The sequence below is a fragment of the Malus sylvestris genome, chromosome 17, assembly GCF_916048215.2.
Source record: "Malus sylvestris chromosome 17, drMalSylv7.2, whole genome shotgun sequence".
NCBI lineage: Eukaryota > Viridiplantae > Streptophyta > Magnoliopsida > Rosales > Rosaceae > Malus > Malus sylvestris.
The window spans coordinates 11253849-11268659 of NC_062276.1; the positions used below are offsets into that span (position 1 = coordinate 11253849).

Consider the following 14811-nt stretch of genomic DNA (forward strand, 5'->3'; position numbering starts at 1 on the left):
GAAGCCTATTTATAGGCTTTGAGAATGAATCACCACCACAAAATATTTTTTTCTTTTCCAAGCACCATTGCCTAATTTTCCCATTTAATGCAATATTGAAATTGAAGTGGTGTAACTTATGGCCTAATTTCCCACTTAATACCATTTTAAACTTGAAGTGGTCTAACTTATGGCCTAATTTCCCACTTAATACCATTTTAAACTTGAAATGTGCATGCTTTGTCATTGCCCAAATGAGAAAAACTTGCTTTGATTCGTAATGGATTGAAGTGTGCTTGCCTTGTCATTGCCTAAAATGAGAAGAAAAACTTGTTTTGATCCTTAATGGATTGAAGTGTGCTTGCCTTGTCATTGCCCAAAATGAGAAGAAAAACTTGTTTAATCCTTCAAGGGTATTTCTTCTTATTTTGTTGAGTCACACGTCATGTGTACAATTTGTACAACACGTGGCATATGCCATGTATACCCTGACACGTCAAAACTTTAATACGTTGGTGAACATTTGTTTTCACCAAAATTTCGATGTCTACACTTTTGCATAAGCAACGAAATGAAGCTCAGAAACTGTAAACTCAAGATCTTGAATATGAGGTATATAACATCTAATCTCCTTCTCTGCACTTTCATACTTAACTTGGATCGTGTTAAGCCTAGTCTTCAAGTCAACGATCTTGTGACGAGCGGTCTCAAGCTACAGAGAAGTGGGGGTAAAAATATTAGACCCCTTCAAAGCAACAAGCTCAGAATCCAACCTCTTAATCTCTTTGGCTAAGGAATAAGCTTCAACTGCCATAGTCTTCGCCACCTCCTTACTATATATATGCATCATAGCAAGCAGAGCAATCTTTCTATATTGGGTCGTATGCTTCGCAAAGGAACTTGGGCAAACAACCTTTCTACCGCCATCAACAAACTTGGCACAAGCGTCCATGTCTTCAAGCAGATCTAGTTTCAAAAGCACACAGATCTCAGTAGCCTCCCCAGAAGCAGGCTTAGTGGATTTCTCACAGTTGCCCACGCGAGCAGTCTCTTCCTTCCTAGCAGGATCAGTCTCAGCAGCAAAGGGAGTGGGCCTTGGCGTCACTTTAGCAGCAGAATCCACCTTATTGCTATTCATAATAGCAAGCCTCTCCAAAGGTAAACCAGACTTAGCTCCCAACAGACATCTTGGTACAGACTTCGGCACTGGGGGCATGATAGAACCTTTACGCTGAGCAATCCTATCAGCAATCGTACTAGCCATTCTCGACATGGCAGGCGCCACAAGCTTAGATCGAGCAGCCTTATTTTTTCTTCCCATTAGAAGAAGTTATGTCAATCACAAGCATCTCGGCAACAGGCAGGCTCTCATGAGTAGCAGAGGAAGTCTTCAGTCTTTATCAACTGGCATCTATTGAGCAGGAGATGAAGATATCTTCTTTCCACCTTCATTCATAGTAGGCTTCACGACAACGATTAGATGAGCCAATGCATCCGCCTTGATCCTCTTTACCTCATCTTTCGGGAGCAGTCCACCTTACTCCCGACGAAGAAAACTAAGCAGCTAACGCCATTCACGGTACTTAGCAGGGGAGCTCAACCTAGCATTCCAGCAAGTATGAGGCTTGCATGCCCAGCATTCCAGCAGCTCATGAGGCCCTGTGACCTTCTCATTTCCCTCAATCACCAGCCTAGACAACGTCAGGACCAAGAGCCCAAAAAGACATGAGTCATGCAGCCCGTCTAGCACTACATATCAGCGCTTCAATCCACGGCCCCAGCCGCACAAGCTGTCCATGGCTCTAGCTAAGTTGAGCAGCCTAAAACAGTGGTCCATGCCACAACACCTCCTCAGCCTATGTTAAGCCGACTCCTGGCCCCTTCCAGCTAACGTGTGGCACCACCCCAACGACTGGCCCACAATAGCACTATCTAATAAGAAAACAAGAAAAATTAAAATTTTTACATCGGTGCAGCACATAGAAGACGAAGAAATCAACGAAAGACGGTATTTTGCACATGTAAGATGTAAAAGATTGCTAGATAAGGGGGAATAAATATCCTCTAAGCTCTCTCTCTCTCTCTCTTGTAGGGTAGAATAAATCATTCTCCAAAGTTGATTTAATAACCCACTTAAGGTGGACTTAAATAGGTTTTGAGAGAAATTTATTTCCCTTCTTAGAAGGATCTAATTTCCTATTAAAAAGGGAATCTACATCAAAAAAGGAAGTAGTCATATGTTTCTTAAAGTAAGAAGATCTCTACACATGCTGCCCTTTCCTACGAGCAGCCCAACAAGTGTGGGGGCATTTGTGGAGCCAAAAATAATCACAAGGCAACACGTGGATTTTTGGGTAAAAGATGACAAAAATACCCTTGAGGCATACCGGGATTCCTACGAGCAAGCAGTGGACAATCATCCATCAATCAAGTCAAAAGTGTCCAAAATAGGTAACCAATTCAAAGATATTCTCATCCATCCTCATCTTAGGTAATTACTTTATAACCTACATAACATTCCATTTAAGTGGAGGTTAATTGGCTAATTAATGGATTAATCCATTAATCACCAATTAAATCACCCATTACACCCCAAAAAATACCTTAGGGCCGGCCACTCTTTCTTTCAAAGAGGGCCGGTCATGCTCTATAAATAGAACTCCATTTTCTCTAAAAAGGGAGTTCCAACACTTTTGCAAAACTCCCAAAAAGCTCTCTAAACACTTTTCTCTCTAAATTCTAACTTTGGCATCGGAGGTTCTTCGGCCAAAGCCCCCTCCCATTCATCTTGGGTGCGTGAGGCTTTTGGCCTTAACCAAAGGTGTTAGTTGTTTTGTAGATGTAATTTTGTCCAAGATCAAGGAGGAAGAAATTTGCATCCACACCTACATTGTAAAACATTATGCAAAAAACATGAGGTGTTAGAGAGTCTACATAGAGTTCCATTTTGAAGAAAATCTCATTAACATTTCTCATGTGATATTTTGGATAATAACCTTACATTAGTTAAACTCCTAGATTTTATTAGGACTGGCACTCTATATTTTTTGTTTGTAAGATGGGATTGAACCGATTCAAACTAGCAACAATCACATATTCATAACTAAACTACAAACAATCTCGACGAATGCTGTAATTGCTTAGTAAAAGTGAAATTTCTAAAGAAATTGTCACCTTTTTATTGGCCATGGCCAAGAAGTCCTGCTACTTGTCAAAAGTGAAAAATAAGACTTATACAAAAAGGTTTGATCGGTCATTGCCACACAAGAAAAAAGAAAAGAAATGGTGGCTTTTTGGTCTCATAAGATTGGCGACCATAGGCGACCGACCAAACCGCCCATCTAGGCGTGCCCACACGACATGACAACTCTTTCCTTCTTTTCTTTAGTCGATTAAGACCTTCGCCCCCCTCAGCTTCGCCATCCATGTTTTATAAACTAATTTAAACCAAATTTCCAATTTGGCTTTATTTATAGGCTTCTTTGGTTCTGTCCACCTTTCCTTTCTACCTTCTTTTCTTCAACTGGTCCTATACAATTTGAGGTGTTTGGTCTATCATCAATGTATTTTTTTTTTTAGGTGATTTGCGTCCGACGTATTTTTAACGGATCTAAACCTTTGCTTAGTCTCCAAAATAAACCTTTGGTGCTTGTGCTAGTGAAGGTGGTGATCGTGGTAGCCAATAGAGGATTACTCTTTATGTTTGTTTGTACGAATTAATTATCTCCAGATCATTAAGTTGATCACTAAAGAATATATCCATGTAGCCACCTTTCTAGTTATTCTTATTTGTTAACGAAGTTGACGATATAGCCGGTGGAATATTTGGAAGTATTGTTTAGCTTTTTGGTACGACAATTATTTGCACAATGAAATGTTTGGTTAAGATCCTCGTGGAACATGGTCCATTAGGAACAAACAAAGATGTGTACAAAAGATTTTAAAATTTTAAAAAATGCATCATCTTGTTCTTAAAATGGAACCCTTTCGCTTCAACTTTCAAAGACATAAGGTGGTTAATTTTGGAAGAATCGTATGAAAGTGATGTCGAATGCATTGTGTTATGTGCTAGCTAGGATTCTACCAAGGTAACAATGAAGCTTGTATACAAGACTCCAATTACCATTTTAATAAAGCATTCCGCTGATTTTAAAGGTGAATACGACTCACAGCGATAAGACATATTTATTTACATAGTTTTTTTTTTATACTATTCTCAAACCCAACTGACTAATTAGCTATTGATCTAGTTAAATTCTCGAAGTTAAAAACGTGAATATAATATTAGCACACATATATAAGTAGTGTGACATCTCCCCTAGAGAATTTTGTTGGAGTCGAATGTTTAAATCATAGCCGGCCAAGGCCCATACACCACCTTTAAGCCTTTGACTAGTTGTTTTGGACGACTACTAAGCTCGAATCACGTCAACCAAATACTCAAATTTGGCAGACTTCTAAGAAGAAAGACTCTTTTCCAATAAAAAAGACAAAAAGAAAGAAAGAAAGATGGCGCGTATGTTTGTGTTGGCAAGCTATTTGTGTAGTAGTGTAAAACTTTAAATTTAATATTACGATTGGGTCGGTTAATATTTTGTCATTTTAAGGAAAGTGGAACGATGAAGGGAAATTTAAGCACAAGTGGTGAATAAGGTATTTCTCTTTAATTCATTGCGTTCAAACGCTTCATTTTCTTCGTAGTTTAAATGTATATAGCTCTTTCATACTGGTTTAGGTGAATGTGATGTCTATATAAGAATTAAGCATCGTGAGTTTGATTCGAATTACCTTATTGTTATAGTAACATGATTTTAATAGATTAAATGTAAGATCCGTCTACTTTTTCTATTGTTTTATTTAATGATTGGATACCTCTTTTTTCACTTGTCATTTCCTTCATAGATGAGTGAAAATGAGTGAAATATATTGAACTAAAAAAATCACTCTAAAGCTACCAATTTTCTCCATCATTTTGTGATTTTAATAAGATATTCTTGCATATAATGATATAATTATAGAATGCAAACAGATATACTCCACATTAGTGTCTAGTAAAGCCTGGAGTATCTTTGATATTTGAACTTGATTTATTCCTCTAAAGCTACAGCATTTTATAAAAGATAAATGATTTCCTCACCCTCATTTTCTCTACCTACTCTTCTCCCCTTGTTCATGCCCCTCCATTTTCTTTATTCAATCCAACGGTTAGATGAAAAAAAAATATATGAGTGCAGATGTCAAAGGAGGCCGAAAGAGAAAGGGACGGAGATTTTGCTTATTTTGTTTATGACGAGAACCTGTAATCTTATTTTAAAACGCATTCTTTCGGAAGTTGGTCGATGATCTTTTTTATCAACGGGACGAGAAGATTCAAAACTTAAACCTCTTTCAAAATTGAAAAGAGAAGTACCACTAAACCGAAAAGTGTGGGTGAAGTAGGTGAATAGCTCGAATCTTCAATTCAAAGAACCAACGTAATGCGAAAGAAAACGCTTTATTCAAAATATCATTCATCACAGAGAACAGAACGGGAAAGGTTTTGCTTTACATGAAGTCTACACATTTTTTTCACCATTGTCATCTACTAATACATTTACAAGTTGCAACTACGTCTGCTTAGACTTGAGTTCCTTCACATACTCTTCAGTGGCCTTCAATGCTTTCCCATAAATGCTTATCAACTGGAAGAGAAAACACAGGTTCCGGTTAGCATGTTCGTCAAAAACTCACTCCGAAAACCTTTTACGCGATTCAAGTGTTACTCAATTTTTGGGGAGATTGGAACAAATAGGGGAATAGCCTACCTCTTCAACCTCACTAGGAGTCATAATAAATGGTGGAGACATCATTGTGTTATCCCCGGCGACGCGTACTAGCATTCCGTGCTTCTGGCATTGAGCTCCAAAGTATGCACATACCCCTGTGATGCATATCATCAAGGTGTAAAGTCATTATATTAATATGTAAAAGAAGGAATTTGTCCCACAAAAACTATCCTTGCGAGATGTAATCTATCTACGTCATTTTTCTTTGTGGTGTATGGATGAGACTTACCCCATTCAGCAGGAAATGGATCATTGGGTGACTTATTGTCTGCGAATTCTGTACCAATGATCAATCCAGTTCCCCGTATCTGCATAACCGACATAAGAAGAACCATGTTAATATTGTACTGATTGTAATTTCTCTTTCTGATTTCTGTAGTGCAAAAAATTAGGTAACAACGTGTACCTCCCCTATGATTGGACTGTCAGAGAAGGCTTTTACACCTTCTTGAAATCTTGGGGCAATGCTCCGTACTTGTTCAACAATATTCCTTTCCCTACAAACAAGTGAAATGTTAATTTCCAATTACCAAGATTGGTGTTTTAGTCAGCATGAGATCGATGCTGTTTCCTCCAGATTCTAAACATGGTTTGTTTAAATCCTTAAATGTTGGAACCCAGATAACTTTGCTTTTAAATAGTTTGAACTAAGCAAATAAGAACATACTTGTAGATCTTGAGTGCTTCGATTGCAACTGCACAGGCTACGGGGTGTCCAGAATATGTAAACCCGTGAGAAAAAGAACCTGGTGCAAAAGAAATTGTCTTGTTCAACAATAATGCCTTGGAACAGAATTTGATTAGTTTATAGTTATGAACATACCAAGCTCGCTGCTTTGAGAGTGTATGACATCTGAAACTTCTGGGCTCACAAGAACAGCACCGATTGGCATATATGCAGAAGAAAGAGCCTGGGACATACATCCAACAACAAAGCGATGAGGAAACAAATATTTCTGTGGGATGTGAGAGAGTGGCTCTGTATTTGTACATGGTTTCATTTTACCTTCGCCACAGATACAAGGTCTGGTTTAATGTTGTATTTGTCACACCCATACATATAGCCAAGCCTTCCAAATGCACAGATTACCTTTAGAAGTAAAAAAATAAAGCCTAAGCTTAACACCCAACATATAAAGCTGACTTAAAAAATCAGTTTACAATAAAGAAAGAATTCCATATACCTCGTCGGCAATAAATAGAATGTCATATTTCTTCACAACAGCTTGAACCTACATCAAATAGGAAATGCTTGTCCATTACAAAGATTGAGAGCGAGAGAGTCGTGTCTATTCTGAGTGAAACAACAGCTTAAAAGCTTGCAATTATCCAGTAGCAGTAATTCCCATACTGAATTAAATCAACACAAAGCAGGACAAGTACAAAACAAGTATGGGACAAAGTATTTGTTTAATCACTTAAAAGATATATTTCAGCTTATCTAACAGTAAGGGACTTAAGTAACCTGGATAGACTAATGAAAAATACATCCAATGAAGCATTTCCAGTCCTGCTGTTCATTTTGTAAGACACTCTGCAAATGCTCACCTTTTCAAAATAAGTTGCAGGCGGAGGTATCACACCACCTGCTCCCATGACAGGTTCAGCAATGAACGCAGCAATCTGAAAATAGCAAACACATCGTCTCAAAAACACAAAGTACCCTCGGCATTTCTAGAATGATTTTAAACATTACACTTGAATAACTTACTGTCTCTGGTCCCTCTTTGAGGATAAGATTTTCCAAATTGTTGGCTAGTCTCGTAGAATACTCTTCTTCTGTCTCACCTGGCATAATCAAGCTAAAACTTTAATAAAATCAGTCACAGTTAAATCTCAAAGATTAGATCAGTCTAAAAATGGACCTGGAAGGTGATGGCGCCAATAATGCGGGCAGTCAGTGTGCAAAACAAATGGAACTGGAAGATCAAACTTTTGATGCAATGCGGGGAGGCTGTGAAAAAAATTTAGAGTCAATGGACTGAAGGATATATTTCCTGCAAAATTCTCTAGAATATTTATCCTACCCAGAAAGACTTGCGGCTATCAAAGTTGAACCATGGTACCTGTTAGGATGAAAAGACAACGTCAAGGGACTGGGTACAATAACTGGAGCAAATAAAGAGAAAACAAAAGGAGTTGAGAAAGTTGAAAATACGATTTATGTCTAGCTATGAATTTCTTTTTATCTGGGCGTCCAAGTGCATTATTATAATACCAAACCAGCTTCACCTACAAAGCAAATATTTCAAATAGTCATAAAGAAATCATCTATAATATCCAAACTGGTTATTGATTACATTCGCATGAATTAGGTAGTCAGGCAACTAAGATACCTTCCAAATTTGCGGAGTTCATACGCTTTTCAGATTTTGAATTTTCCTTTGATAATTACATGGAATCAAATTGAACAAGTATAAATAATTCAGTTTGGTTACTTTGTCCTCATGCATTGTATTAATTGATTAATGTTATTCTCTCAACTACTTGGTGAAGTTTAACCTCATTGTTACCATGTAAAGGTAGTTTGTAACATCAATCAAAATTCATTTTTCCATCTTAGACAAAATGGAAACTGTAATCAAATATATTTATTCCACAACCGAATCAAACCTGAGTATCATTGGCTTCAGATCCACTATTAGTAAAGAAGGCTTTGGCCATTTTTGAAGCTGTAAAAGTTTCTAGAAGTTCTTTTGCCAAGTCCTGTAAAAGAAAATATGTTGCTGAATATCACATGCAGGCATCTTAAGAAGGTGTCCATTCAACTATCTGTAATAGAAAATAATTGAATCTAGAATTGAAGATTAATATAAAAGAAACTAGGAAGTAGGAAAAAAAAAATGAATACCAAAGATGGTTTAGTAGTACGATTCCAAAATGAGTGGTAAAATGGCAAGGTATTCAACTGTTTAGTTGCAGCTGCAACTAGTCGAGGTTCATTTCCGCCTGCAAGTTTAACAATAAAATATTTGAATTCAAGTACTTTCACATAGTAGCTTATAAACAGACATAGATGACGTGAAAATTTATTCAACATATCTACTTTTTGACAAATACACACAACAAACTTACAATAGTGAGGTCAGGAAAAGCTAAAAAACAGATAATACGAGTAGCCTAGGATTCTATACCGGGTAATAAAGAGGTCAAAGTGACTAGTGCAGATAGTCCTATGCAAGAAGCTGAAATACAAGGCTACGAGAGGAAAACGATGTTCTCAGACATTCACATTTTGATTGTAGAGTTATCTGTTTTTGAAACTTTCTTACCTTTTTTATTTCATTAGTTTTCCTTAATAATAAAGATGAGGAAGAAGCAAGCATAATGATGAGAAACGCAATTGAGGAGTTATTCAGAACTTTTGTGAAGCAGTTCTGGCTGCTTCAAGTGACTCAGTAATATAACAGTCTTATGAAGTAAGAGGAAGAAGCAAGCTTCAAGCTGAAGAAAAAAATAGGGAAACAAATCTTTCACACCTAATGCTGTGCACCATAGACCAGCAAGAGCATCGAGGTACTTCTTCCCATTGCTGTCATAAACATAGCAACCCTGAAACCAAGAATGAAAAACGTTCAATGACTTCAAAACAGAATAAACTTGAAAATAAGACACAATGATTTTAAACTGGGGTACTTCAACGTTCACAGAGACAATGTTAAGCCAATTTCTAGGACACAACTAAGAAGTTTACCTCAGACTTTTCTATAATCAAAGGATGCAAATCAGTACTCTGCCACCCAGCTGTGAAGGGTGCAAGCATATCATGCCCCTTGAACCTGAGTAAGTCAATATTTGTCAACAATAAAGCACGTGTTAGATTGGACTATCTTGTGCGGACTACTAGTACAGTGGAGATGCAAAACCACAAATGCATGAAAATATACATGATCATATACAATATAAAAGTACCCCGAAAGGGGGATTAATGTGTAGATTGTTAACTGCAGAACACCACCTACCCGAGGCCTTTTTCCTCAGCTGTTGATTCTTCCCTTTGCAAAGGTGACCCTGTACTATAAGACCTGGCCAGAAAGGGAACCAGCAAGACATGATCCAGTGGACTTCTAGAAGCAGCGGCATATTTTGTACATGAAACAAGCTGTGAACAAGAAAGACGGAAATAATAATTACTAAAATTTCTCTAACAAGTTGTGTGCGTGTGTAATCATATGTATAAACGAATGGAGCCATTAACTTATGAGAAAAATAAATTCTCAATCTTTATGAACATTTTGGAGGAAGGACATCTATCAGCGTTAACGGAGAACACTTTATTAGACAGAGGTCATATCAGTCGGTACAATTAGTCATACTAGGCTTTGCACTGTTTTGCTGGTTTCCGAATTCTCAAAACTGGACAGTTGATATCCCTTCTTAAAAACAATTACTTGGCAACAAAATGGATTTTAGAACCGAACAGCCAAAAGCAAAAAATAGAGGAAATATATCCTTATAAACATGATAAGCACATAAAAGGCATGGCCACTGATAAATTTAACTGTAAGAAAGCCACCTGAAAAGAAAGGTTACTTTGATCCCAACTTCCACTGTACAAAAGGGCAATTAATAAAACTAAAACGAGTTTGAGAAACTCATTTAAAGTCGTTTTTCCCAGCTTTTTCTCAGCAACCAAACAGAAGGTCAAAAAGTTCACATGCAATTAGTGAAGTGGAAAGTCATAGGAGGGATCTCTCTCTCTCTCTCTCTCTCTCACACACACACACAGAGAAACCTTCCTTTTTTAAAATAATTTTGATAACGAAAGAGGGATGATTAAAAAAACAATTTATAGAAAAGTTGATCAATCATCCACAGACGCAGTAAAAAGGGGTAATTGAATTTATAGCTTTTCCAACATTTCAGCGAAGAAACGTAAACTTTAAGCAGGAAACATCATCAACAAACAAACTGATCAAACCAGAAAGATCAAAACTTTATGAAAAAATCTACAACGATGAACTGTATGAAATGATCCAAAAACAAAATGCAAAGAATATTCATACTAAATAATCAATCAGAAAACACATACGGGAAGAAGTAATCCGATAAAAACCAAATGGGTATTTGAGAATTAAAATTTGATACCTGGGTTCTGAGATTGGATCCAAAAAAACGATTGATCCCCATCTTTTGAATTCGTTTACTTTGCGCAACAAAACAAGCGAAGGAGCAGGAGAACTGTTGGAGTGGATAGAGACTGAGTGAAATAGCCTGCCTTTGGTGACAGAAGTGAAGTGGAAGACGTTGCCAATCACATTAAATTACCACATTGCCCGTTCCATCTGCCTTTATTATCCGCATCACCATTTTGCTTAATCATGATATCATCGTTGACTCTCTCTGGTGCTAAAGTGGAACCATCTGTTTTCTGTAACTCCGCAACTGTAGGATTTGCTCGGAACAATTTTTCCTATTCGAGTGATATTTTAATATAGTATAATAATTTATAGTATATACAAAAAGATTTGAACTTGAAAACTCAAGAAGTGACATTGCTAGTCTAGCCATCTTGACTACGTCTAGGATTACATTACGTTTTTTGTACAAAAACTTTGGCTCAAGCAAACGTAAAAGTTGGGAAATGAGCCGTAAAGATTTGAATTATTATTATTGGAGAGGTTCCCACAATTTCTTTGTGTATATACTGAATTGTTATGATCTCTTTTTTGTTGAACCTAAAAGTTAGGAAATTTTTGTCTGAGTTCAAACTGCCATGGATGTGTTTGTTGAGGTCAACGACTCTGCTTATATACTATTTGCTTGCTCGGAAAAAACAAAAAATATGCTGACGCCTCACGAATGCATAAGATACCAACTGCATTAAAAAAAGTAAAGAAAATTCTTCTTTTTCTTTTATTTTTATTAAATGTTAAACCGTAATAATAAAATAATTTAAGTTATATAAAGCTTATGAGAACACATTATAAGGACGGAAGAGACGTATTGCATTAGACTATGAATCCAATTTTTCATCAGATATTGCATTTTATGTGTCATACATGTGCCACCGTGTTCCATAACAAAATAATACCAACATGATCCTCTTTGTAAGGATTCCGGAGATCCATGAATTGTGTCCGTTTATCGTACATTATGCTGTTAAAAATCATTTTAATTCAAAATAATATTTTACATTTTTCATTTGGTTATTTAGATTAAATTCTATCAAAATATCAAGGGAACGTGAAGCATTGGCATTGGCATTTTGCATTTCATCATGTTTCATATATTTCTTTTTGGGGTTAATGTTAACCGGATAATGCTAGAGAAACTAAATTTGTAAAGAAAATTTTAAACACTAAGACACATGGAAGTTGATAATTAATTTATTACTTAAACATTAATAAACATGTTTATTCCTATTAATTACACATCATTTAATTTGTAAATTTATACTTCAAATTTAATATCACTAGCATTCATCGACACTTTCATGATTTTAAATGAGGCTGTGTTGTTTGCCCCAAATGGCCCCGATTGGCCTCTGCTCGTCCAACAAACATGTAGGGACATGACATCACTTGCGAAATGCAAACTCACCTATTCTGTCGGGACAAATCAACCCAAGAGATGTCAGTCTCAGTGGTTAATGTGTACTGTTAGGTGTTAAAATTTTCATGCGATGCGTTAAGCGTTAAATTTTCATGCAATGCATTAAGCGTTATGAGTTAAACTTTCAAACATCGTAATATATTGTGTTAAACTTTCATACATGGTAATGTGATAGTCTCGTTTAATGTTTACAATGCGACATTCTCGTTCTATGAAAATCTTCACTCATGTAGCTTCTGTTTATAACCAAGCACCTAGACAACCAAAGGAGACGTATGTTTTTCCATTTGGTTCGTGTGACCTGGCAACAAGTCATTTCGAAAAGCCTTCTGGTCCTTTTTTCTATATTTGTAGCAACTTCCAAGCCCGATAATGCGGTTGTTGGGGATAATGTAAACTACAAAAAATCATACATGAATGTATCAAACAACATTGAATTATGTGTTGGAACTTTGAGTAGTTTGAGTAGAAATTTTTTTGTCCCACATTGGTCATTCTCAAAAGATTTTATCACTTTATAAGGTTTTGTCCTTTATAGAAAGTGTTTGGAGTAATAGGCCTGGAGACTAAAATTGGGCTCACCCTTGGGGTTGGGCTTTGGGATGTATTAATTCATTGGTAATTAATATATAATTAATTATAAATAGTATATAATTAATATATAATTAATTATCAAAAGATGGGCCTTAGGGCTCTAATAATTAAATTATTTAATTAATTATTTTTCGGATTTAATTAATTATTTTTAATTAAATTCGAATTAAATTATTTATTTATTTATTATGAAAAGACTCATCATTTCAGATGAAGTTTGAGAGTTCTTTCTGAACACAGAGGAAAGCACCCCTCTGAAGAGATGTCTCCTAACAGTCACACCTCATTCTCATACCTGTTGCAAACAGGCATCCATCTGCATAGCATTTAGAACACAGAAAATAATCAACTTCATCCTCTACATTCCTAAACCTTCTTACTGAGAGAACCACACTAAATTCGCCAGAAGTTAAATTTTCCGGTGCTGGAATTTTAACTTGATCGTTGAATCCTGGTGAAGCAGACGTCCGTAGAACTACAAGCACAGAGTACGGACGAAATTTCTGTTTCAAGGACATTGCGGTACGCAAGCCTCGATCTTCAAGTTGTCTGTTTTTATAATTCGTATTTTAGTTTATATTCTGTTAATTCCTATTGCATTTATTATTTATTAGCATATATAAATTATCACAGATTGTTGACATATATCCAACATTATGTGGATAATCTAAAATACAACTAAACAATTCATAATTTTGATCCTTAACCCGTTGGCCTTTGGGAATGTTTTATTTTATTGTTGATGAAAGATATTCAAACTCGAAATCTCATTCAATATTGAGGGGTGGTACTTATTAAATAATCGGATAGTGTTGTATTATAAGCTCTTGTAAATCCTTTTAGAAAAGTAAAAAAAGCTCTTGTAAATCATCCTTAAGCTTCTCAAAGGCAATGGCATGAAAATTATTTATCATTTCATGTTGTGTTTCTGTAAATCATTAAGTTTTGGTTATGCAAAAGAAGACGGCAATAGAATGAAAGAACCTGCCTTTGCCCTTGGATTGAATTGTAATTGTTGAAATTAATGTAACCAAATAGGGTAGAAGTGACGGTGATTGGGTAAAGTGTCTAAATTCTGTTTATGAGTAAATTGGAGCACTCGTTGCTAACACAACGATCTATTGCAGTTTTGGTATATAAAGTAGAATTATTAAAATTGGTATTAGAATTGACAAAACATGGAATATTACTTTTGGGAGAATTTTTGTCCAAATTAAGCACGTGACATGTACATTTTCTAAAATAACATTGACTGTCTTTGTGGTGGTAGATTATCTTAGACCTACTGCATTCCGGTTTCTAACATCTTCCTTCCTTAATATAAATAAAGCGTAGAATTGCTTGCAATAAAAACTTATTATATCCTGATTCAAACCACAAAACTTCTCACTTAATTTGCTTATCCATATTCCCTTAAGAGCAACTCCACCCTACGAAATTCCCCTTGCAATTAGGTGATTGAATCCCTCTACACCAAAAATAAATAAATAAAAAATTGCTCCAGCCCATGCCAACTGCCCACCTATTGGTAGGCCCAACTCCCACTGACTGAGTAGTAAGGTGAGAATGGCCTGAAGAGGGCCTGCTGGAGGCGATATGACTTCACCTACGTTATTAAATTTTATTTTTTTATTTATTTATTTTTGCGTCAGGCATGTGGCTTTCACGTGTGCCTTTATGGCAAGTGAGCCAATTAAAAGCATGTGTGGGGTCCACATGTCAGCACACTCACACCCCTCAGATGTAGGGGTGACGTGGTTTGTTCTCAATAGTTGGATTTCCAATAGTCCATATTAATTAAATTTGATAAAAATTGTTAGAAATTATAAAAAAAATTCAGAACAAATAAAATAAATTT

General features: G+C 36.1%; 1 protein-coding gene across 1 annotated transcript; it reads right to left on the minus strand.

Moving 5' to 3' along the window:
* Positions 1–5454: 5454 nt before the first annotated feature.
* On the minus strand, positions 5455–11056 carry LOC126611060 (gamma-aminobutyrate transaminase 1, mitochondrial-like). The gene is made up of 19 exons (XM_050279244.1): positions 10893–11056; positions 9767–9906; positions 9499–9583; positions 9284–9356; positions 8656–8753; positions 8418–8510; positions 7963–8036; positions 7832–7870; positions 7670–7758; positions 7516–7592; positions 7353–7427; positions 6989–7036; positions 6811–6894; positions 6628–6715; positions 6472–6550; positions 6211–6301; positions 6034–6112; positions 5784–5899; positions 5455–5660 (listed from the first exon to the last, which is right to left on the minus strand). Exons 1-19 carry the CDS (start codon positions 10932–10934, stop codon positions 5586–5588), a joined length of 1545 nt encoding a protein of 514 aa, XP_050135201.1. The 5' UTR covers positions 10935–11056; the 3' UTR covers positions 5455–5585.
* Between the last annotated feature and the right edge of the window lie 3755 nt (positions 11057–14811).

Bases quoted from the DNA above. Each gene is read 5' to 3' on its own strand.
- LOC126611060 (XM_050279244.1), bottom strand. From the start codon at position 10,934: ATGGGGATCAATCGTTTTTTTGGATCCAATCTCAGAACCCAG. The intron at 7,428-7,515 runs GTAAGTTATTCA...TGCTATTTTCAG, and splicing joins TCAAAGAGGGACCAGAGACA to ATTGCTGCGTTCATTGCTGA. The intron at 7,037-7,352 runs GTGAGCATTTGC...TATTTGATGTAG, and splicing joins CTGCAACTTATTTTGAAAAG to GTTCAAGCTGTTGTGAAGAA.